Source organism: Neophocaena asiaeorientalis, unplaced genomic scaffold (genome assembly GCF_003031525.2).
Source record: "Neophocaena asiaeorientalis asiaeorientalis breed wild unplaced genomic scaffold, Neophocaena_asiaeorientalis_V1.1 scaffold24, whole genome shotgun sequence".
NCBI classification, from domain to species: Eukaryota; Metazoa; Chordata; class Mammalia; order Artiodactyla; family Phocoenidae; genus Neophocaena; species Neophocaena asiaeorientalis.
Genome location: NW_020185317.1, coordinates 3780331 through 3806370, shown reverse-complemented (window position 1 = coordinate 3806370; position 26040 = coordinate 3780331). Strand labels below are relative to the sequence as shown.

Here is a 26040-nt window from a genome sequence, read left to right as displayed (position 1 = left end):
TGAAGTTGTTTTAGGCTTGTGAATATCATCTTCTTGCCTTATTATTGGTGGAATGGATCATTCTCTTACTTTTTGTTTTGTTTTTTCTAGTCCTTTTCTATTAAGTTAAAATAATTCTACAGTTATTTTAGCACACGAAACTCTTCACATTTAACTTTTACTTCAGAATTTCAAATAATTTAAACTGTAGTACAGAAATGTGAAGAGAAACATTTCAAAATTTAAGCACACTTTGTTTTGGTTGGTTTTAGTTCAGCAGAGCAAATATTTAATGAGATCCTACTAAGTACATGGCCTTGTGGTCTGCATTTAGGGGTATTAATAATTAGCTCTAGGCACATATACAAGCAGGCTATTTCAATGAATCAGATTGGTGATACAAAGTAGAATTGTATTTAGTCCAATAAGCAGATTGAAGGAAATCTTGCTGGATTATATTATCCCTGATTTAGTCTTGGAAGATGAATAATATTTAGGCAAAAGCATGGGATGGGTTTCAGGAAGAGGGAAGAGCATTAGCAAAGCAAAGAGGCATGAAATCTATTGACGTTGTATCCCAATGAACTACTCTCAGTGAAAAGGTATACTGGAGTTGTCAACTCTGAGGTGAAGAAGATTAATGATGAGGATGGAGAGGCAGGTACTGGAGCAATTCTGGAGGTCTTTGTACCTCCTACTGTGAAGACTGACTTTTATTCTAAGGATGATGGACACCCATTGTTGGGTTGTAAGCAGGGGAATGATATGCTCAGATAAGTATTTTCTATAAATCATTCTGACTGTGTAAGTAAGAGAACTTTTAGGACACAAAACTGGAAGAAGGGAGATGTGTTAGGAAGCTTTTTTTAACGTTACAGATAAGAGATGACTAGGGACTGAAATAGGGGATTGGTGAAGGGTCTGGACATAGCGATCTGAGAACTATTCACAATAGAAAATTCGCACAGTTCGCTGATTTATAGGGTTGGACTGGCTTTATAACTCTGCCACATTCTATTTCAAAGCAGAGTTTGGTGTGAGGAAGCTCTCTCTTCATGCAAGGTCAAAGGGTGTCTCCTGAATCCGTGCCTGAACGTGGTTGGGCAGCATGGACCTCAAAAGCAGTGAGAACATGAGCTTCCAGAATATAACCGCTTAATATCATCCCACTATTTAAGAGGCAGTATAATAACTCTACTACTAATTCCCTTTTTTTCTCTAAACTGTCAGCGATTTCTCTTTAATTATATTTAAAAATAACACGTACTTTCAAAGATAAGCACATTCAAGCTACTATTATGGTTGTCTTTTGAGTAACTGAATAAAATCTTCAACATTGTAAACTCTCCAACCCTTAAGGATTAGATCTCAAACTGCATCAGAAAGCTTGAAGTTTTCAGGAAAGATGATACTATACGACTCAATGTGTCTCTTCACCAAGTTTCCACTACTACCACTTAAATCAACGTGTCAGAAATTCTGCTTGCCAAAGGTCATGGTTTTCTGTTAGTGCTACAGTCTCTGGAGAGGATGGTCCGTGTGTCCAAAATGACTCTCACCCTAATTCAACGCTTCCAAGATGATGCAAAATTTTTCAATTTAACCAGGATCACATATGTGCAGAGTACCTGAGTTTTGTGTAGAGGCCATACTAGAAATGGTTTCCCTCTTTAACTGATCCCACTAATACTGATTTTTCTGTTTGTGGCCTTTACCATCAGAACGTAATGTCAGAATAGCCATCCAATCAGCCAAACTATGGAATTAAGGGGTTAGAAAAGCAGCTGGAAAATGTGAGAAAATGGGGGAGAAGGTTAAGTTTGTAAGAAATATATTTATTTATTTTTTTATATTAAATAAATATTTAATTAGGAATAGATCCAGTTTTAATGATCCATCTCTAAACAAGTTCTTAGAAGCATCGGTCCAGCTTTATTTAAAATCCAACTAGTTCTCCTTTTATTCTTCTCAGAGAGAGATCAGAAAAGAATGTAAAACTAAAATATCTTCAGAACCAGTTTACTAACTGAAAGTCACTGGAATAATTCTTCTGGTTTGACTCATTGAGCCAGAATGCTGATATTATTTAAATGTATAGTTTTCCATTTATTCCTGGATTTTTTTAAATCCCAAAGCTATAACAAGTATGTAAGTTACCAGAGAAAATGAAATTGCTCTTTGTTAAGTACACATTGAAAATCATATGCTACAATATGTATTGTACATCTAGTACAGTAAAACAAAAAGCTATATTTTCAAATCCAAATTTGAAACAAAAGTCAAATGCAATTTGGCATGCACTGCAGCATGCAGAGAGATTCCTATGTATTAAATACTGTCCGGTAATACCTGAAATGTTCTGCTTGCTTACAAATACCAAAACAAGAGAAGGACATCTTAAATAAAACCCTAAATACAAAAATACCTTAAGAGAAAAAAATGTATTTGACTACTGCACAACCTAAGATATCTATTTGTAAAGGACCATAGACAGTGGTCAGATGAGTAGCAGACTGGTACATCTGAGATAGACAAGGGATACTCTGGAGAATACACCACAGACTCCTGAACAGCAATGAAAAGCAGACAAAAAAAAGTTATCTTTTTTCTTTTAATTACAGAAGTCTTCCCCACTTCCTTCAACACAGTGCACTCTCAACCCAGATCTTGTAAAATCACCAGTCAGATCACAACATTCTCTATGCTCCAGACATTCAATGGCTCCCAGCTCACTCACAGGAAGAGCCCAACCTCATAGGAGTGTCTGCAGGGCCACCCCCATGTCTCTTCCTCATCTCCAAGCACCCTCTCACTCACTTCAGTCCAACTAACATCTGTGATCTTCTTGGAACACCCCAGTTATGCACCTGCTTCAGAGCTTTTGCATGGCAGTTCTCCTGGAAGGCCCTTCCCTCGCTTATTTGCAAGCCTTGTTCCTTCATTTCCTCCTCATCTTTGTCCAGGCCTTCCTGATCATCCCCAATATATTAGCAACCCTCCATCTTTTCCCCACTTTTCCCCACTTACATGGCACTCAGCATCTAACAATCTATATTTTTTCTTGTTTATTTGTTTACCGTTTGGCTCTTTTCATCATAGGAGTGTCTGCAGGGCCACCCCCATGTCTCTTCCTCATCTCCAAGCACCCTCTCACTCACTTCAGTCCAACTAACATCTGTGATCTTCTTGGAACACCCCAGTTATGCACCTGCTTCAGAGCTTTTGCATGGCAGTTCTCCTGGAAGGCCCTTCCCTCGCTTATTTGCAAGCCTTGTTCCTTCATTTCCTCCTCATCTTTGTCCAGGCCTTCCTGATCATCCCCAATATATTAGCAACCCTCCATCTTCCCACTTTTCCCCACTTACATGGCACTCAGCATCTAACAATTTATATTTTTTCTTGTTTATTTGTTTACCGTTTGGCTCTTTTCACAAGAAGTAAACTCTACAAGGGCAGGAATTTGTCTGTTTTGTTCCTTGTTTTAAATTTTACAGATTGTAGAGGATGCCATGGTGCAATGTGCACATTTCCCCCTTCTCAGCTTCTGGGAATATTGTACACGGACAGCTCACAGCAGAGTCCCTCTCCAGGTCTAGTCTGTAGCTGAAGAGTGCCACCTGGCCAGAGGTAACGCTCTCTTTTTGAGGTCACCCACATCAGTAGTGATCAGTGGTGGGGTGGGAAGGCCCAGCCCCATCATCCTGATTAAACACACTTTACAGGGGCCATCCCATATCAAGGGCTCCTTATGGGCCCTCCTGTGGCTTTTTAAAACTGCACCAGTCCTACTCTATCTGCCCAATCCTACATTCTTCCCTCCCACAGATGCTGATCCTGAGAGCACTACTCAGTGAACTTCGAATGTACAAATCTCAACCTCAGAGTTTACTTCCTGGGAAACACTGCAGGGATCACAGATGAAGAAACCAAAACAGATTGTGTAAGTAACATCCATGGTTACATAGCTAGTAAGTGGTGGAGCTGGGATGAAACCCAGAGTCTACTTCCAAAGCCTGTGTTTTTAACTACCAGTTCCTGCTGCTACTCACACAATCATATTTCTCCAAGAAGTTAAAGTATATGAAATACCCGGGCTTCCCTGGTGGCGCAGTGGTTAAGAATCCAGCTGCCAATGCAGGGGACACGGGTTCGAGCCCTGGTCCGGGAAGATCCCACACGCCATGGAGCAACTAAGCCCGTGCGCCACAACTACCGAGCCTGTGCTCTAGAGCCTGCGAGCCACAACTACTGAGCCTGTGTGCCACAACTACTGAAGCCTGCATGCCTAGAGCCTGTGCTCTGCAACAAGAGAAGCCACTGCAATGAGAAGCCCACGTACCGCAATGAAGAGTAGTAGTCCCCAGTCACTGCAACTAGAGAAAGCCTGCGTGCAGCAACAAAGACCCAATGCAGCCAAAAATAAAATAAATTAAATAAATAAATTTTAAAAAAGAAAAAGTTATCAACACAAGAAGAAAAACAATGTGTAACTATGTGAAGTAATGTATGCTAACTAAGCTTTAAAAAAAATTAAGTATATGAAATAACTTACAGTGAATACTTATCAAAGAAAAGAAATGGGATTAGGGAAGGGAGATGAAGGGGAAAATTAATAGAAGAGAATTGATGACAAACTATTATAGACTGATGAGTATGATTAACTTAGATAACAGACCACCACAAAACCCCACAGGGGTTTGAGTACTACACTGAATAGAATAGATGGTTTCAGAAACAAAAATGAGAGCGGGAAGGGGGTAAGAAGATGGCATAATGAATCTCATATGATTGTTGATAGGATTTATGATTTATATAAACCACAGACTATGGGATCTGTCTGATATAGACGTTGCAAACAGCTACTGCAAGAGGTAGGGTAATCTTGTAGACTATAGTCTCCTTCCTTCTTAAAATTCAAGGACTGGCTTAGTTAACATATGTACTGTTGTTGGCATTGTGGGTAAAATGCTATTTTTTTTCTGATTATCATCCACACATCCAAAGATTGCTGTTGTGATTAAATAAGTTAATGTTATGATAGTGCTTTTTATAAACCATAGAGCATTTTACAAACAATTATACCTGAGTTAGGCATCCTTATGGATTTATCTAATTCATGCTCTGACATCAAGCAGAACGATAATAAAATCTTTCCATCTATTTTAAAAGAATCTTTCTAAAAAGTTCAAATCCCCTTAGAAGAGCTCTGCAATGCTTAGCATCCTGATGAAAAGTCTTCCTTGTAAGTATACTGAATCCCTCAAATTGTGAATCCCTCCCATTTCTTCTTTTTTAGATTTCTATGGAAGCAATATGCCTGCCATTGTAGTTTTAAGAATTATTTACTGTTTTGAATTTTAAAACGTTATCCCTTATTTCTTATTTAGCTTATAGAACTGCAGTTCCTTTCATATCAACACTATGATTTCAGTCCCCTTCAAGGTGCAGAGCTAGCTATCTCCTCTAAATACTGTGGTTGAATTTGTAGAGTTCTTATTATCTCAGCATCAGTACTTTAGACCATGAACTTAAAAATCACTAATTTAAAGATCCAAATTTCTAATTAAACCCTTCAGAGAAATTATATTCTTAGAGTAAATGGGAAAAAAGAGCAAAGGTAACAGATTCTTTTAATTTCATTTTTTGGATTCCAAAGTTCTTTGTTTATTATGAGTTTTAGTTTATTATAACCATCTTTACTATAAGCAGATATTATTCTCCTTTACCAATAAAGTAAATGAATCTCTAAGGAGCTTGAGAGTGAAATCAAATAGGCATCCTTCAAGCCAATTAAAAATCTAGAATACAAATTACCTGATTCTTAACCCAAAGCCGTGTCTACCACACTGCACACAATGATTACATTTATTTTCCTAGATATGGTTTTTAAAAACCTAAATGGGTGATTCAGAAAAAAATGTTTGTGGTATCCATTTCACATTCCCAAGCAATCTTCTCCGGAAAGTCAATCAATTATTACCATTCTACTGGGAAAAAAAGTTACTTTTAAGATGGTAGTTATGTGTGAAGATAAAGTACAGCCATGTTGGTAACAAAGGCTTCTTCTCCTCCCTTTTCAGTTTCCATCATTCTCACTTTGTTTCCCTCCTTCTTTTATATTTTTCCAATTTCATGTTCTATTATCTTCATTCATCCTACCTTTATATTTTTCCAATTTCATTTTCCATTATCTTCATTCATCCTACCTCTATTTCATTACTACATCACAATATTGTTTCTCTTTGAGGTATAGAGAAAGCAAAATGGATTCTGCTCCATGAAAACCTGAGATAAATTTCAATTGTGGTTCAGGTATCTATAAACTCATCTCCAGGCAGAAAAGCAGCTCTAAGGTGTAGGACAGCAAACGCAAGAATAGTTTCTGCTTCCTCCCCGTATGTATTGCCCTGAAAAAATCTCAAACCTTTCATACGTGGTAGAATTTTTTAGTTGAATCAGTATTTCAGATGAAGTTGCTTACAACTGATGCCTGTCAGACTTTGGCTGTAATGTGTACCCAATGGAGAAAATACATGGTGAGGCACATTGTGCTTGCCAGAACTTGACCATGACAGTAAGGTGGAGGAGGTACGGATCGAGGTCAGGAAAGGGAATGGGTATAGCAACATGGAAGAAAACATTACTTAGCCTGATATAAGAATATTTTATGGAATGAATATTCAATTCCTTGTTATTTATAGTATACTTAACAATTTATTTCTACAGGGGATTATTTCTCTTTTGATAATTAGAATCATAATTTTCCCATTGTGTGATAAGAAAAGAATTTACATGTAAATCTCCTTGAATGTAAAGAACTGTGTCATATTCAGCTTTACAGCTCCAGAAACCTTACCATGGTCCTCAGGTTATAGGAGGCTAGTTCAATTTGACTTAATTTCTGAATAGCATCAAATCCACATTAGAAACAATGCACATTAGAAAATTAGAAAGAATTTTTAAGAAATAATTTAAGTTCTCAAACTTGTTACAATACTGTTTTCTAGTTTTTAGCAATCTACCTATCAGAAACAGCCTAGGGTTGACAGTTTGTTGCAATGTAAATATTTCTTGTTCTATCCAAATAAATGTCTTAATTATGTACATCCAAGTAATATTATACAAAGATAATTTGCACAGGACAATTTTGCATTAAATAGAAACATACTATAACCGACTCTGTGCGTTAAAGTCATCGTAATAACAATTATCTGGATTATTAAAATAAAAATCAGACTATATACAAATAATGAATGTAAATTTAATTTGATTTGTTGCTGTACATATCTGACATTAATCTCTTAGTTAAGAGATTAATTATTAAAGAATTCTCTTAAAACTATATAATTGTATAAGTTGTATAAGTAGGCCCAGTGCTTCATTTTACCTCATGAATTAAAAATATACCCACTGTATCTATGCTGTATCTCTTAGAGACATTTTATTTATACAGACATTATCATACAACTTCCCATAAGATGTTACTAAAATTTAATCGTGAATTCTTCCAGACTTCTAGCAGGATAATATATTTATAATTATTTTAATAGTTAAAATATAGTTGTTATTTTACTGGACTTATTTTTTGTTTTTAGGGATCTATCAAAAGTCTAGTTATTCCAGAAATAATTGTTAAGAGTAACGGAAAATATTAATGGTCTTATCTTTATAATATGACTGAAAGACTATGAAAGAAAAGCAGGTGTTAAAAACTATCCCTTGATCACCCACACACCCTTAGATTTTGAAAGGAGGCTCCTTTAATACTTCTTTCTTACTGCAGTGTTTGTTGCTTAAGGAAGTCTGTGGGTGGAGAAGATGTTATTAACACACACCTGTTTTCTTATTTACAGCATTCAATCTCCACATATATAAGTCCTTGAAACACCAACCCCTTTCTTTCTACTACTTTCTGAAATTCTTTGGAATTTGGTCCACATATAACCACATATTACCTTCCTATCGGACGCGTATATAATTAGTTATAATTTATCCTGAATTGATTTTTCGAGTATGAGGCTATCCAAAAGATTCTTTGATGTAGATGCCTTTCCAACTAAACATTTTTGTTTGAAAACAAAGAATTCCATAAACAGCTGGTCTTATGTTCAAAACTAATAATACAAAAGTATTCTTTGTATTAATGAGTTTTCTTAAACACTAGAAGAAGAGGATACAGTCACTGAAATGGGAAAAGCCAACCTTTAAGATTTGTACGCAGTATTTGTTTCTTATTACTCTACAAATTACCTTGATGAATGAATGCACATTTTGCAGGCCATGTTGAAGACACGGTAAACATGTTTTACTAAGTAAAGTAATAAGCCCTTTGAATTGTTTCATCTGAATAAACAAATCGATAAAGATTTTTAAATCCTCTATAAAATGTATACAAACAAGTTAACGTAAATTTTATGAAACATTTAGATCCCTTTTATATTGTAGTAAAAATGTTCCCTCAAGTGCAGTAAATGACAGATATGCCCTTGTGCAAATAAGCTAAATTTAAATTATTTTTAAAATAATCAGGTCTAATCTTCAATGGTAATGTTTATTCGTTTAAGAATATAGGACAATCTGAAAAGTAAAAATTGATGTGTTTTTAAAGTGATTTTGGATTTGGAGGTTTAATGATATCATTTATGATAGTCATACATATAAGTGTTTTCCAAATAAAATTGTTCGCTTCACTATTCAGATCAGTGCACTCCATTTGGGAATTATATTAACTTTTGTTGAAAGAAATTAGAAAAATAATCATTAACCATCCAAAGTGCTTGCAAAGATGCCCCAATTATTAACCAAATACACGTTATTGAGAATATATCCTACAGAGACCGGTTAGAACGATCACTAGCTAGAATTGTTGGATTAACCAAACAATCACAGGTAATTCAATCACTTCTGGTTAATTCAAAGGAAACTGATTCTGGCTCCTCTGATATTTTGGTAATAGGAACTCGGTCAGAATACAGAGCAAGTCCATCCTCTGTATAGCAGAGGTAGCAAGTCAAACGTACTTGATGTACAATCCAAAGGATATGTGAAATGGATTTGTGCAGGTCACTCTATGTTTTTAGGTTCTAGTTATTAAGGTTTTTGTCATTTTGTATTAGAGTAAAAAAATTACAGAAAATTAAAACCATTAGTATTTCAGAGCAAAGTAACACATAGACTAGAAAAAATTAATTCAGTAAAAACAAAACAAAAACACTGTTGTGTCTCTGACTAAAAATGAAAAAGGATTATGCAGTTAGGAGTAAATACTCATTTACCACAACTTCCAGAACAACAACTCTTTAAAAAGAATACAACTCAGAATTAAATGGGTTATATGCTTTTTTTCTTCTCAGAGCAAGGGTTATATGCTTTTTTTTCTTCTCAAAGCAATTATCTCTTAAGAAGTTGCTTTGTTTTTTTTGTTTTTCTCCAAGTTACTATAAAATACCTATAATTGAAAGGAAGAGTAAAAATAAAAAAGGAGAAAAAAATAAATGAAAGTAGTTTCTAACTAATATATGAAAATTAAGTTATAAATGTCATATTCATGAAATTAAAATGATTTCCTAAAAAATCACCTTATTCAGATCACAAGATAAAATAATGAACCTAAGATTTCAATATAAAATGCAATAAGGAAGAGTGAGGTTGACTTCACTGTCAATTGCCTGTGCTAATTACAGTGAACAAAAAACTGGAAACTAGGGTCTGAAAATCCACTACACCTTATTATTAAGAAAATTAAGAAATGATGTATGACATGAGGAGAAGACTCAGAAAAACGTATACCATGATGCTTTAACAAAAGGAGCAACGAAGACACCCTGTTTTGTTTTTAAAGATGCTAAAAAATTAACAAGACACTGTGTGAACAGTGGAACAGTTGAAACAACACAGTACCTGCCAAATTCAGTAGTCTACACATAAAACTAAATAGCTGGGAAATATATAGAATTTTGCATAGAACTGCTTCCTTCCAAAATCAACATTTAAAAAAATTGATTAATTTCTTAATATTCCAATAGTGAAATATCTACTCAAGGAACTATCTTTTTTCCTTTCTTTTTCTCTTTAAAATTTAATTTTCCTAGAGCTCTTCTTTTCAAAACTTCTAGGGAAGTTTTTTTAGGAATACTATATTAATCAGCTAGTGAAAAAAAATTTATTAGAAATAGTAAAAGACTGTCTTAACATTAAATGACGGCCTAATGTCATATGCCTAATGACATGGAAATAAATTCATACTCTCATGGTACTGAATCTTAACTCCTATTCAGTTTTAATCTTTATGAAAAAAAATTGTGCTCCAATATGCTGCTCTAATTTTATTCTCTGGGTGTTGCTTATTTGAACTAGTTAAGCCTTTCATTCATTACATAGGGTGACTTAATAAATTTTTAAAGTGTTGCCCAAACCAGATAAGGTGAGCAGTAGAGATCTGACTTTCCTGACTCCAAGGCCTTCTTTTCCTCATCTTTTATCAAATTCTTCATTTAAAAACTAAAATTTACTTGAAACTTACATTTAATCATTTTATACAAGGCCTTGAGAGAATGTTTATGTTTTACTCATTCTATTTTCATTATTATTGTTGAAATTATATTTAGTTGTTTCTATTTTTTCTTGTTGTGTATAAAGGTAGAATCTTGTTTGGATTTCATTTGGAAAAGCAGTTTGGGAAATTTACAATGAAGTTCAATCCATAAATAAAATCTTATTTGACAGTAAGCATGTCAGATCAAATTTTGAAAGTTTCTGCCTGTCTCTTATCTTACATACTTCTTTAAATGCACAACTAAGTCATTAAAACATATGTCTTGTTTTAGTAAAAATAACTATAGATTAATCAAAGAAGTAAAGACACTATCTTATTTTCACTGGTTTAAAGTTTATCTTTTTTACTTTTATGAACTAAAGCTCCTTCAGTTTCAAACTATTAATTTGATAATTATGTTCTTATATACATGATAGTTATGTATGTGTTAATATCAGCACCTTGTAATTATATATTTTAAAAACCCAATATTTAAATTATTTTCTCATGAGTTTTCTGTCCTGCCAAATATGCTTGGAGGCTTCTGTTAGGAAGTTTGACATGCAGATTTATCTCAAAGTTAACTCAAACACAAACACATAAATGAATGTGATATATTCATAAATATATCAAATAATTTACATGGTATATACATTTACTTAGTATGGAGAATGACTTTTTTTGTCTTCCCTTTCCTAGAATGCAAAATGTGAATTCATCTCAGATATTTGTAATGGCAAACACATAAGTAAATATCCATGAATAATATCCACATGTAAGTCTTCAAATATATAAAAAGGCAACTCCTACCTCCATCTCCAGATCCTGATCCTGCATCTGGGGAGAAAAAAGGAAATCATTTATTTTTGCTCGAAAAACATCTTCAAAAAATGTGTATGACTTTATTTTTAAAAATTCATGTTTATTTTCTCCATTAATATGGTACTATAATTTTAAAAATTACTAATATTTAATTTGAAAAACATATTCACATCAATCTAATTTCTATACTATAACTTATAAAATAAATTCCTTATTATTTTCGTTCTTAAACTTCATGAACAAAGTATTATCTAGCTTTGGAATAATTCCTAAACTTGACTATGTTAAAACTTCTCATTTTTATTTTAATCAAGATGAATTTGGTGCCTTTAACACAAAAAATTAAAAATGAGATACTTATAGCAATCAGTGAGACTTAGAAATTAAACAGTCTAAGACTTGTGGCAAATAAACACATAATTAAGGCTTATATTCTTGTACATTGCATTACAAAGGGAAAAACAGTTTAAAATGAATATCTTTTTATATAGAGATAATATGTTTTCCAAATTCCACAATTGTGGATGAGTCTATCTGCACCCAAAAGCATCTTTCAGTTTTGAAATCGGTGGAAGAGTGAGCTTAACTTTTGCCTTTGTGATTAAAAGTGGCTATACCCTAGGTGATGCTGGCAGAAAAGACAATAACCTCCCTCTGCCTTTCTCTTTGTCCACATCTCTCCCCTCCCTTCCACACAATTACAACTCCTGAAAGTTGTCAATTTCTGAGAACTCATGTCCCAGAAACACTCAATTTCCTAGTTTAGAGTCAAGACCATGGAGTTTCCATTTGCTTCCACCTGTTAAGTGGAGACATCATCTTCCTTTTGTCTCCCCACTTCCTTCCATTCTAAATACATTTGGCTATGTATTTTTAATGTTAATACTGGGAAATAAGACTAATACTAGTATTCTTTGTCTGATATGTCCTCAGTTTACACTGAAATCTCAACCAGCATTCAAGACCTATGTCAAATGTCATTTCTACGAATTAGTGTTTGCTGTTGTAGACCAATTAAAATAAACTACTACTTCTACTTGTTTGCCTCCATGACACTTTGTTGAGAGGCACTCATAGAAAGAGGCATGGTGTATGAAAATCTACAGAAGGCTGACACAGGGAAGAATGGATGCCTCCCCAGTAGTTTTCTTTGTCATTATGTCAGACATTAGCACTGTCATGAAGGAGCAGTAGTTTGAATTGTCAGCCTTGGTGGAGACCCAGACTAACTTAATTCACAAGGTTTAACCCTTTATTAAATCAGAACATCAAGTCATTAACTGCTTACGTGACTAAGAAGCAAGTCACTGGGCCAGGCTATCCTTTCCTTAAAGGCAAGCTAATTGGTAAAACAATTTATAATAAAAACCCTTCATAGTAAATGTAGACTCAAATAAGGATTCTAATCATATGATTTGATTGTTTTAAGGTAACAGATAAAGAAAGGCTGATAACATTCATCTCTATAATAGGAAAATAGTCCTGTCAACTGAACTGAGTCCTAGGTCACAGCACAATCATTTTGGACAGGACAGTGCTTGAATGGTCAATATTTGTCAAGTCTCCTTTTTGTATCTTTTTACAGCTAGAATTTTAACAGACTTTATTTGAATTAATTTGAAAGCTTAATTCAGTATTACTTATCAGATCATCAGAGGCTAATAACAGGTTGTACTATTACAGCATTAATACATTCTACCTGTGTTTTAGTTGAATGTGTATAGTTTCTTATTCCTTTCCCACTAAGTGTAAATGTCTTTAAATCAAGAACCATGTCTTGTTTAGCTCTCTATACTTCCACACACATAAGAGAAAATGCATAAAAGCTTATGTATTCCAAGCTCCAAACATACTCATTGGATAACATAAGGAACATTATTCAACCTTCTTAAGCTTATTGGTCCTCTAGTCAATGGGTATAGTAATGTCTATCTCATTGGACTATTTTGAGGATAACTGCACAACAGCACATTTTAAATGCTTATCACTATGTCTAGAACATAATAGTTAAAATTTTGAATGAACATCTTGCCTATTCATCTATATGTTTTCTGCTAAGTACATATGGCTGGAGAAAATCAAGAAAAATGGCAGTAGTATTTTGGCTTGTATTCCCCATGTATGTTTCTAAAAATTCAAGGACCATGATCCTTAAGACAATTTGTGTTTGATTTGACCCAAATTAAGTAGCTAGTGAAGAAAGGAGGAATAGGCTGAAAAAAAAAGGTCACTTAAGTCCATGGCATCATTATAAAATAGTGGTGGGGGGCTTCCCTGGTGGCGCAGTGGTTGAGAGTCCACCTGCCGATGCAGGGGACACGGGTTCATACCCCGGTCCAGGAAGATCCCACATGCCGCGGAGCGGCTGGGCCCATGAGCCATGGCCATTGAGCCTGTGCGTCCAGAGCCTGTGCTCCGCAATGGGAGAGGCTACAACAGTGAGAAGCCCGTGTACCACAAAAAAAATAATAAATAAATAAAATAAAATAGTGATGGGAAGCTTTAATGGTTTCTTCACTATAAAATGAATCATCTTTGCAAACCAGAGACAAGTAGCCTACTAAAGCCTTATTAGTGAGACAGAAATACCTAAGAAAAGAAGTCATGCTGTTGCACCTGAATCTGGGCTCCTAGTCAATACATTTCTTATAAGGCAAAAAAGTGAAATTGACAGTGAGGCTATTGAGCAGACTGCCCAATAGGAAACCATTTTCCAGACAAAAAATGATTTGTAAGTTCAATGAAATGTAATAAATACAAAGCTTTATCTTCTACTGCCTTTTATTCCTAGAGATCAAAACTTGTCACCTCCATTCAGTGTCAAATAGCATTAAAAAAAAAAAAAAGGAGGGCTTCCCTGGTGGCTCAGTGGTTGAGAGTCCCCCTGCCAGTGCAGGGGACACGGGTTCGTGCCCCGGTCCGGGAAGATCCCACATGCCGCGGAATGGCTGGGCCCGTGAGCCATGGCCGCTGAGCCTGCGTGGCCGGAGCCTGTGCTCCTCAACGGGAGAGGCCACAACAGTGAGAGGCCCGTGTACCGCAAAAAAAAAAAAGGAAAATCTATGAAGAAAAGAATGAGAATCTCTTTTAGAACAAAAGTCAGAACTCCAATTTATTTACAGTCAGACCTGGTTAATCAAAATTACTTTGGTCCTGCCACCATTATTCAGATCAAAACTTTTAGATTTACAAGTCAATAGAAGATGCATTCAGCAAGACCAACTTACTAATTAAATCCTGCAGAAATCTAAGTCTCTGAATAAGCTAGGGATGGATTACTCAGTTGTGATTAAATTTTCTACTTAGTCAAGTGTTTATTTTCATAGTACAACCAACACATTAGGGACTAGAATGGAAAGACTGAATGAATAAGAAGAATGTGACTGCATGTGCTGACAAGAACTTGGAGGTTGGAAAGTAAGAAAGAGAGATTTTGCTACTGTTGTTAGCCAACCTATAAGTTCATGACTGCTTATTGTGACTACTGCCCACTGATCCTCATTGGCTATTGTCAGAGACACACAGATATCCTATGTGATCTTGAATAAGTAAATCCATTCCTCAGTACTCTCTAGTATTTGCCTACATCACTCCTGGTCTAATAACTCTCACATGTTGCTCTTACTTCCATGCATTACTTCTCACTCATAGATTGAATGGCAATGATCCGTTAGCTCTAGCAAATAAGCAAGTGATGCACCAGTCCAACTTGCCTCCCAATCACCTTTGCAGGAAGGACATCCACATTGTGAGGCAAAGAATCAAATAGGAGAAAAGACTACTTAAAAACCAAAACGAAAAAGCCTACATCATTGCTCATGAGGAATGATACCTTTCTCTTCTGCTAATTCTTAGAAACTTCGGTAGTCACCAGTACAACCTGGAACACTGTCAACTGCTGACAATCAATAGGCCTAAGATAATCTTTTAAAGCAGCAGTCTCCAACCTTTTCAGCACCAGGAACTGGTTTTGTGGAAGACAATTTTTCCACGGATGGGGGTGGGGGGGATGTTCAGGCGGTAATGCGAGCGATGGGGAGCAACGGGGAGCGGCAGATGAAGCTTCGCTGGCTCGCCCTGGTCTGTGGCCCAGGGGCTGGGGACCCCTGTTTTAAAGAATATGAGACTTTCCCTTGTTCATTTACCACCCTGCCCCAGCCATCATACACATAATTTTAAACATAATTCCCTAGAATAGAAATACCTGTTATCTGAGAGAGACTTTCAATAAAATAGATCTTTCTTGACACTATTCTATATTTCCATTTTTGAAGAAAATCCTTATATCATTATTATTTTTCTTGAATATGCTTATACCATCCAATTCCTCAGAAATTATGACTTTCCAGGAAGATGTTTATTTGCCATTAAGAACAACTCAAGGGACACTAAAGTTTCTTTAATATATGTGACTTTAGTGTTTCAAGCCTAACCTGAAGACTCTGCTTCATTTTACAGCATGGCTTTATCAAGTTGGGCTGTATTCCTCTTTTTTTTTTCCTTCCTGTAATGCTATTCAGCTCTAATAACCATTGTACTCAAAAGGAAAACCTGAAAAACCAAAGAGCCTATGAAGTCACTCTTCTTCCTTACTTTCTTTAGAGCATTCTTGGTACAATATAACTAAAAAGCTTTGTGGGAGCCCAGGCTGACTGTGTCAGAAAGGACAGATGTCATTAGAAGTCATGTCTATCACCGATACATTCTTCAATATAACCAGCTCACTGTTAAGAGGAGTATTTTGTAGGGCTGCTAAGGTTAGACACATCTTAACTTCCAAACCCAAATCTGCAAACTGCCTTCCACCAGACGATCCTCTTGTTACAAACAAACAATCAAACAAACAAACAAACGAACTTTATTCATGCATAGATAAGTTTCCTATGTTTGGAAGCTGAGCAGTCAATCTAGATTTCTAATTATGTTATTCAGCTGTCTGTACTTCATTAAATAACATACATATTAAAATCTACCAATGTCCTTATGGTACATTTATCTGTCTTCCAGAAGTGACTTGAAATGTAAAAAGACATAGAATAAGAATAATGTATACTTTGTACGAAAGAATAAGAGGCTTGTCTAGCTAATAATATATAGTCTGGATTATTTATTTGGATAACGATAAACAGGCCATAACGTGAAAAGCAAGACATGGTTTTTGGATTCAGAATCCATTCCGAAGGTTTTCGGGAGTCTTCAGGATCACATACATACCTGTGGCACATGATCCTTCAGACACCACCAGTATCTCACTCTGCTGTTTGCACGCAGCCTGCCGCAGGTAACACTCATTCTGGTAGCTCTCCCCATTGGAGCCACACACAGGCACATAGTCACTGTTGCACTGGGGAGCACACAGATGTAAGCCTATGGTTAGTACTGGAGTCTGCATGCCTCTGACATCTTGAACAGAAATCATCATTTACAAAAGAAAGCACTTGTCTTCATTTTCAGTGATCCCCCTTGTATCCAGCAAGTCTCTGACCTTGTAAGGACACCATTCAAAGATACACAAAAGCAATGTCAAGTCATCTGATTCAGATAGGGGGAAAAAGAGCTTCTAAACTGATCGGGCAATTCCAACAAAGTGATAGGACAAGCAATAATAAAAAGATATAACAACAAATGCATCAATATTATTTAATTTTTTTCTAATATGTGGCCCATATGGTTTGGTGGAAAAAAATCAGAACATGTTATAGTATTCAAGCTATTCAAAAATAGTGTCTATCTGTGTTTGGAGCAGAAGTATATAGCTGAAATGCCAAAGAATTCAGTTACTCCTTAGTATGTTTTTCCTCTGTTGAATTTGAATCTTTACAAATTTCTAAATATTTGGATAAGACATTTGAATTATTAATTAATTTTTCATATATTTTTAGACCATTGGATATTGATGTAGATACAGTGTAGAAAGAAACAACAGACCATGGAATACAGAAAAAAAAATCAACAACTACTGAACCATATGTAAACTTGATTGACTACTCAAAAGTATGACTTAACCTATATTTCATAAAACAAAAAGTTCATTTTTAAACAACCTCATTACAAAAATGTACACATTTTACAATGGAAATTAGGCAACCTACAGGGTGTACTCATGATAATGTGATCACACTCTAAGGCATTAGAGATACTTGGCTGTGTCCTATACCTGCTAATTACGCCACTGATGTGATCATCTACTGATGTGCTACATTGTTTAATTAGAACAGATGTAATGATCAAGACGATTATTTATAAATACTCACCCATGCCAGAAACTAAGTAAAACAAATCATACATATACATGTATGTGAAAACACTTTTCTGTTTCCTACTTCTTATTAAAATATTTGGATTTTTGATGTGCTAATTCATAACACATATAAAATAAACCAATAATTTAGTGAGATGGCTAGGGTTTTAATATATATGATAATAAACCTAAAACTCTATCAAAAGTTAAATTCAACTCAAGGATTTATGCAAAAAAGCAAATTCTCAATATGGTTATAATCTGATGATAAAAACCTGAGATTCATTTTCTTACTCTATTTTCTTACAATATCTGTACTTCCTTACCAATCAACCGTTTAGCTCTTGTTCGTTGCCTTTTTGTAATAGCTTAACCATCCTAACCATTTTTTAAATGGTATAAGACAGTGTTCTCTGAAATGACAGTTTTTTGAATCTGACTCTACAGCTATTATTGAAAAACTTAAATATAATTTTTAACTAATAGTTATGTACTATTCTCCTAATAGTAAATTCAAATTGTATGACACTCATAATCACCATAATTGCTAACAAGATAATTTAGATACTAAATCATATCTATTTAGAAATTATTTAAATATGATTAAAATGATTGAAATATTTTAAATATGCCATATTTTTAAAATCTTTATTTCTACAACTTATAATCTAGACATTCTGGAAGGTTCTGTATAATAATTCCTTTCCACAGTTACACTATACAGCTACCAGACTCAGTCTATCTACATTATTATATTTTAAAAACACTATTTTGATAGGAACTTTTCACTCATGAGGATCTTTAATTCAGTAGGCAATTCACTTCTGACCAGGTGATACCTGTGTAAGGGCTGTCTTTCACAAGCTTTCCAAATATATATATATACCTAAAAACTGACCTACCATAAAACTGAACATCTTTATCACTACTGAAAAATAAAAGGCAGTAAGAAAACGTCAGTAAAGAGTTGAGTTTTCCAATAAGCAATACTGAAGAAACACCAAATAAATAGAGGTGGTGCTCATGTCAGAACCATGGCCAGGGAGGCAGGTGGATGGACACGTGCTTGATAAATGGGCTGTGTTCAGTATCAGGGACAGGAGAATGTAGGGAGGATTTATGAGGACCCACTACCACTTCAATGGTATCTGAGGACATGGAAGAGGGACAAGAAAGAAGTGACCAGCTGGTAACATATTATAGTCAGTAGACTTGCTGACCTTTTCAGTAGGCAGATGAGAGTCATAATTAGTGTGAACGGCTGGGCTAGTTAGCTTCTCATGCTTGGTTCCTAGCTTCTTGTCTGAGGTTACCTTTTAATCTCCATCTCCAGCCCTGGTTACAATACTTTGTGTGTAGATTACTTGGGCCCATGTTTTCTTCTCTCTAATACCTAGAATTTCACTATTTATCCTTCTCATCTACTTCTGTAGATTATTCAGATGTAGTCAGAAGATGAGGAGTGAGGGGTGGGAAGTATTTATTATCTCTGTCAAGTGCTAGTACACAATGCTGATATGCATCTTAAAATATCGAATAAACTGATAAAGCGCTCATATGCCACTTCTGAAGGATGTAGTAAGCCAAATGTGAACAGTGCTAAAAACAGAGCTGCCAAGTTCTATGCACAAGCCAAAAGGAAGATTTGTATGGAGTTGAAAAGAGCTTAACTGTAGATAATCAGCACGATGTTTTTGGCCCTTACTACCATGACTTGCACTCATTAAAATGAATAACACATGGAGGAAGCACACTCTAAATCATTAAGTCTCAGGAGTGGAAGTCTGGTCCCAGGTTCTCCCATTTCTCTCACTGCCTTAGTGTAGGACCTTGTGTATATCACTCAAAAATGAAATATTTAACAAGTTTATAGCTTAGATCCCCCATTCGAAATGGTTAACTGGGGCATTTGGGAGGATTAAGAGTCATGCTTCAAAATGCTTTGGAACACTCATTTATAAAAAGAAATGTAAATTATGTGCCTTTCATGATATATATTTTAACTAGCAGAGTTACCATCTAGCATCGACACTGAAGCATGCATGTCTAAAATTAGAAAACTAAAGGAACACGGGCTAACCCTAAGTACAAAAAAATAAGCTAACTACTACATTAAAATATGCCAAATTATTGGAAATAATTTTCAGTGGTAATTATGAATACTGCTCAGTTTCAGAGGAAGGGACAGATTCAGATGTTAGATGACTTGCTAAAGGCCACATAGTTGGCTGGTAAAGAAAAAACAAGACTCAGGGCCAGATGGTTAAGCTCATAAATGTATGTGTTGTCCAAACTTCCTCTCAGGGGAAAAGTGATTCTGCTTCCTTCAGATGTTTTAAATATCTTAAGTTTATTTTCCAAATATGTATTTTTTCAGTGAATGATTTTGTTCCAAAATGTCCACATTGCTTAAGAAAGCAGCAACATGTCACACCCATGGATTCAGTGAATATATGGAATTTGTTTTGCTACAAATGAACAAAAAATTTATGTGAGAAATTTTTCATACGATGTATTGCTTGTTTGGTTAATAAGAATTTCTTTTAACTGAGATTTCAGCAACTAGAAGCTATGTATAACTTACATTTTATATATTGTCAGCACCTTCCATAGAGTCTGGCATATAGAAGGCGCTCCACAGATGTTAAGTGAATTCTGTTATATTCCCGGTTGTCAAAGGCTTAGGAATAATGGCTTAGGATATGGCATGTTTCTCTTCCAAAAAAGAAAGCGATAAAAAACCCACATATGTCCCAATCCTTTGATCATTCCATAGGTAACTTTTACTTTTCTGTGACTACAATTTTTCATATGGAAATTTTTTTATGATTTTAAGTGAGTGGGCAGGCCTGTGACTATGGTGAAAGTGACTCTGTGTGACTTCTGAGGCTAGGTCGTTAAAGGATACAGCCTCTACCTGGCTCTTTCTCACTCTCTGGATGCTTGCCATTGAAACCCAGCCACTGTGCTATGAGGAGGCCCCAACTAGTCCAAATGGAGAGATCCACATGGAGAAGGACCAAGGTCCCCAGCTGACAGTCCAGTATGAGTGAGAGTCCTGAGAAGAGTACAGAAACAAGTCTTTGAGTTCCCTCCCCGGCTCAGCTAACACCAAGGGCAGCAGAGATGAGCTGCTTCCATTAAGCCCTGTCCAACTGCAGATTCATGAGCAAAATAAATGTTAATTGTTTTGAGCCACTAAGTTCTGGGCAATTTGTTATACAGTCCTAGTTACTGGAACAATTGCAGATCTAAAGTGTGGCTTATTAAATGAAAACATTTCACATTTGAATTAAATGATACCTAAAAAACATAAGGCTTCATCATATTTTTAAATTATAAAGTGATCATTGATCATTACAGACTAATTGATATGACCAGTGCTATTAATAGCTGCATATGTGTCTTCTTTTCGTCCCCCTTCCTTCTTTTATTCATCCACCCATCCATTCATCCATCCGTCCATCCACCCATCCATCCATTCATCCATCCACTGTCTCTAAATTTTCAAACCACAGCTGATTTACCAGAATGACCAGGATATCATCTGGTATATAGAGAGGAAGGTAGGATGCATGAGGTTGCAGGCCATTTCTGGAACTTATATCATCATCCAAGAATTAGTTGCACTACTTCTGATATCGAGTTGTCTACAATAAACTGGTACTTTTGTTGTTGTTATAATGTTTTTATTTGCATGTATAATGTCCTAGAAAAAATTAGATTGGTGTCAAAGGACCTAGGTTCTGGCTTTAGGATCACCACTTAATGGTAAGTTATTTATATTTATGGGTCTTAATTTCCTTATCTGTAAAAGGAGGAGAAAATAATTATCTCACTCAATTGTGAGAAACAAATGAGATAACATGTTTGAAGGGTAGAATATGCGTATCATAAATCATCTAAGAGAAGTGAAGATAAATATTTGTTCACCTTAGTGCTCCAACTGTAATCCAAACTGCAAAACATAGATTATACACTCATATACCCACTTCTCTTTGAAATTTATCTCTCAGCCAGAAAGACCACATTTGGCACCCATTTTGAATAGAAGAATTTGGACCTGTTTCTGAAAGCAGGAGAAACAGAGTAGATGACCTAAGCTAGTTTAGAACAGTATATAGAAAAATAGATTTTTCAGGACATCTGCCTTTTCATCAGACTGGGAAACAAAAAATTCTCAAATTCATTTGAAAGTATTGGAAAGTACTGAGTCAAGATACTCTTAGCTTAAAATACCTATTATTCTTTCACAACTTGTTATCTTGAACTTAATTCTGCCACTCTCTATTCCTGGTATGTACAGAGTCTAAATTTTCCACTAGGGAAATGTTTATTTTCTCCTGACAACTTTGCAACACACAAACTAATAGCAGCAGTAATCTAGTAGTAAATTTAAAATGCAACAGGCATTAGGAAAAGGAAATTTACATTTTAGTTTCTTATTCAAACTTGCATTCACTTCCCCCACCCCCTGCAATCTATACCACTCAACGATTTTTTAAATTAATGACAAATGTAACTGGCAGACCGAATGCGTAAAAAACATAAATATCTTTGTTGATAAAAGTTATACCAAAACCCTCTGTGCAACCTGAAAACTGAACACAATTTCTTTAATAAGAAAATTATAAATTTTCTTTTAGTAGCATGCATCCATTTAGAATTTTGTGAACTCATTTTTTTTTTTCTCTTGGTGAATCTTGTTATAATTATGGCTTTCCATTTGAGGAACACCCTTCTTGGTTCATTTTATACTGTATATGAGTTCACTTCTTATGTCTACCCATGGTTACGAAAATAAGAAAAATTTCTGGGAATTACAAACTGAAAAGGGAAAAATCCACAAAATCCTGTGGGCCTTTAACTAATGATTTATCCAACTATATTTTCCCCTTAGTTAATGTTTGTATGAAGTATGACTTGCAGAGTTCTTATGCTCCATCTCTCTCAAGTAGTTCACTGAAAGAACATAATTACATTGTTCAGTATGGCTAGAGACCTTAGAAATTGGTGTTGCATGAATATTAAATATGCATTAATATTTCCAACACTATCATATGGTCTAATGACTGTAACCTGGGCACAGCAATACTTACCCACCAGGTGGTGGCGCACTTTACAAATATCAGCTGTTTATTGCTTTTCTTAGGAAGAAAAAAATGTCCAAGAAGTTTCTAGCTTATCTATAAGCCATTCAAAACCATATTTAAATGTGAATTCCCTTCTTTTTCTCACTGGGAGGTTGAACTTAACCTAAAACATTTAAATTTCATCAGCAATTCTAAATATTACATACAGTTGGTCCTCCAAATCTGGGGGTTCCAAATCCGCAGATTCAACCAACTTCAGATAGAAAATATTTGAGAAAAAAAATTCCAGAGAATTCCAAAAAGCAAAACTTCAATTTTCCACTTACATAGCATTTACATTGTATTTACAACGTTTACATTGCATATACATTGTATTATAAGTCATCTAGAGATGACAAAGTATACAGGAGGATATGCATAGGTTATATATAAATTCTACATAATTTTATATAAGGGACTTGAGCATCCTTGGATTTTGGTGTTTGTGGTGGTCCTGAAACCAATCCCCGTGGATACTGAGAGACAATTGTACTATAACAAATTTTAGACTTGAATCTGAGTTCTAATATTTTATTTGTTTTATAGCCTTTTAAATTTTTTTTTTAAAGTTTTGCTTACAATCTTGGAAAAATTTTCCCTTATCCCCAGTATATACTTTCATTAATGGGAATATTTTCTAGTTGAACCATTTGTTAGATTTGATGTGTATTTTAAAAAGTAATTCAACAACACTCAAAGGTGAACATAAGATATCAGTACAGCATCTCTAATACTTGAATTATAAAAACATATTGAGAGAAAAAAAGGCTTATACTGCACATGGTAGAAAGCATTTGTTAGATGATGACTATAATAATGACACTGAGTTCTATCTTTAATAAATACTAATAACCTAGTTTTGGTAATTCCACAACTGCAATCTCTCTCTTTTAATTTTTATTTATTTTTTTAACATGAGACAAAAGAACATCTTCCTCATGTTTATGAAATAACTTTTGTCTATTTGCACTCTTTTGGATTCCTGGGAGATTCAGTTGTAACTGAATGTGGTATCCATGAAAAGTTGACAAATATTAATAAGTGCTGTGATTTCCAAACTAGCATAGTAGTTTTAAAGTCACATTGATAAGGAGCTCATTTAAAAACTTAACCAGATTGCCAGGATAATAAAACCCAAGACCATTAAAACAGAGAAATATGACCGAAAGAAGATAGCCCCAATCAAAAAAAACAAAAGTATAAATCCACACTTCTAATCCAGCCATGATTTTGACTATTATCCCCAGTAGTTGACTTATAGCATGCATGTTAGAAGGGGCACAGAAACATAATTTTTCTTTGACACACCAAAAGAACAACCTGAAGCTTTCTACCTCCAGTGGCATTTATAACTGTGGCACATACATTTCTCCAAAAAGCTGTGCCTTTTTGACATCAGTTGGCTCTCTTGCCAGTACTTTTGTTTGGTGCCAGCTTTCCTCTTAGCTTGCATAGCTATAAATTGCCAAGTGATGGGCTGTAAAAGAAGATCTCTGCTTTGTCGTCTCATTAATGAATTAGAAGATGCAAATACCAGACTTCTTACCTTGAACTGACAGACGCATGTCACAGTGTCTCCAATTCTTAAACATTCCCCATCAAATTTACAGGTGTTGGTGTCACAGAGGAAGAGATCATTTTCTCTGTCATCATAACCTCAAATTTAAAGAGAACACGCCAGTCATTAAATGTTATAGACTTGAACAAAAAAAGAAATATCTTGAAGCTTTAAAAGAACTGCCCTAAATTTTAATTCCAACAACCACAGCTGTACTGCAAGGTCATTCTTTACTGACAACCTAAAAAATTCTAGTTAAGTGATTAATGTTAGTTTCTTTTTTTCACTATTCTTTTCTAGTCAATTGTCTTTTAATATGCTTTTTTGATAATGCTCTTTTATTTTAGCTTGGATTAATACTGGCAGTGGTGGATGAATATTTAACACTTGCTTCTTAGCTTCCTTATTATTTTCTCATTAAGTAGACTATAGTTTATGACCCCCAAACTTCATAGTTTAGAAAAGAGCTGGTGATGGTCTCGGAATGCCTTTTACCATTTCTTTACCTTTAATCATTCTTTTGCTTTAAGGTCTGCAACAACCCCTTATTTGGAATTTTTCCAGACAAAGAGGAAACAAAGCCCCAATAATAAAGATAAACAGGCACAGTGTTTTCTCTGATGGTCTGTCTGGCTCAAATGAAGATTGATCACCTCCAAGTTAACAGGGGTAAAAAGGGGTGCCAGGTTCTTGACAATCTGCCTGGAAAACCAGTTTATTTTCTTTAGTTTCTGCAGATCCTTATAAGATACCTGGTAATAATGAATTTCTTGATTGTCAACCCCAATTTCATATTTAAGTTAGTTAGTTCCTAAAACAGTACCATAGTTAGGGATGAAACAAACTAGTCATGTTGGGCTACAAAGCTATCAACATTCCAAACAATTGATTTTGCAGGTTACTTAATATTCCTATGATAAAGCACCTAAAAAAGTGATTAGGTACCTGCAAAGTGGAACTTAGTCTATCCAAAATAACATATATGCATGCATGAACCACGAATAAGTTAAGGAAAACATGCTGAGTTTTATAAAAATGGCAAATTTAGAAACTGCCAAAAACAGAACAAGGGCAATATATTGACCAAATCTAACAAGGTTGCAAATCTCAACTTGTCTTTAAAAAGTGCAAACTACAATAATGTATAATAATTTTCCTTGTGGAATTTACATCAGTAACTACCCAGGACGACATATTCTTTTATCCTATAAGTTACAGTTGGTCATTCCCTCTTCTCCAAAGTTACATACACTTCAGATCACACACATCCCCGAAAGCCACTTTATTCAGAGCTAGATTCAACTTCCGTGGAATTATATATACAGAAGATGAAAAATTACATACACACTTGCTAAAACTAGAACAGACCAGACCTTGGGGACAATACCCAGGCATGTTAATGCAGTTTAAAATGCCAGTGAAATCACACCACAATCCCGCCGGTAGACTATGGGCTGTCATACTGAAATGCGAAGCTACTCGGACAGTGCAGCAACTCCCATCCTCGGGCCCTATTTAATTAGGAGGCTTCAGCACAGCAAAGCTTGCCAAGCTCTCGCGTTCAGACTCGGAAGGGACCCGAGCAAGCAAGAAGAGCGCCTGACGCACTCCAAGGAAGCCTGCCCAAAAATGGAGGAGTCAGCGCCCAGTGGGGTCAGTTTTGCCCTCCGCCCGCCTACGCGTGAGCCTGGCCGGCCTTGGTCATGCACAGTCCGGCCTGGTAGACGGGCGAATGGTTCTTGTCTCAACTTCCTTCGACCATCTAGGAGCCTGG

General features: G+C 35.3%; 1 protein-coding gene across 1 annotated transcript in view; it reads right to left on the bottom strand.

The window, feature by feature from the left end:
- TMEFF2 (transmembrane protein with EGF like and two follistatin like domains 2) overlaps positions 1–26040 on the bottom strand; it is a 247752-nt gene that overhangs the window by 220416 nt on the left and 1296 nt on the right. The window contains exons 2-4 of the mRNA XM_024733641.1: positions 24255–24364; positions 16550–16679; positions 11324–11350 (exon numbers count right to left, since the gene is read on the bottom strand). Of these exons, the coding sequence (XP_024589409.1) occupies positions 11324–11350; positions 16550–16679; positions 24255–24364 (267 nt within the window). The remainder of the gene's footprint in view (positions 1–11323; positions 11351–16549; positions 16680–24254; positions 24365–26040) is intronic.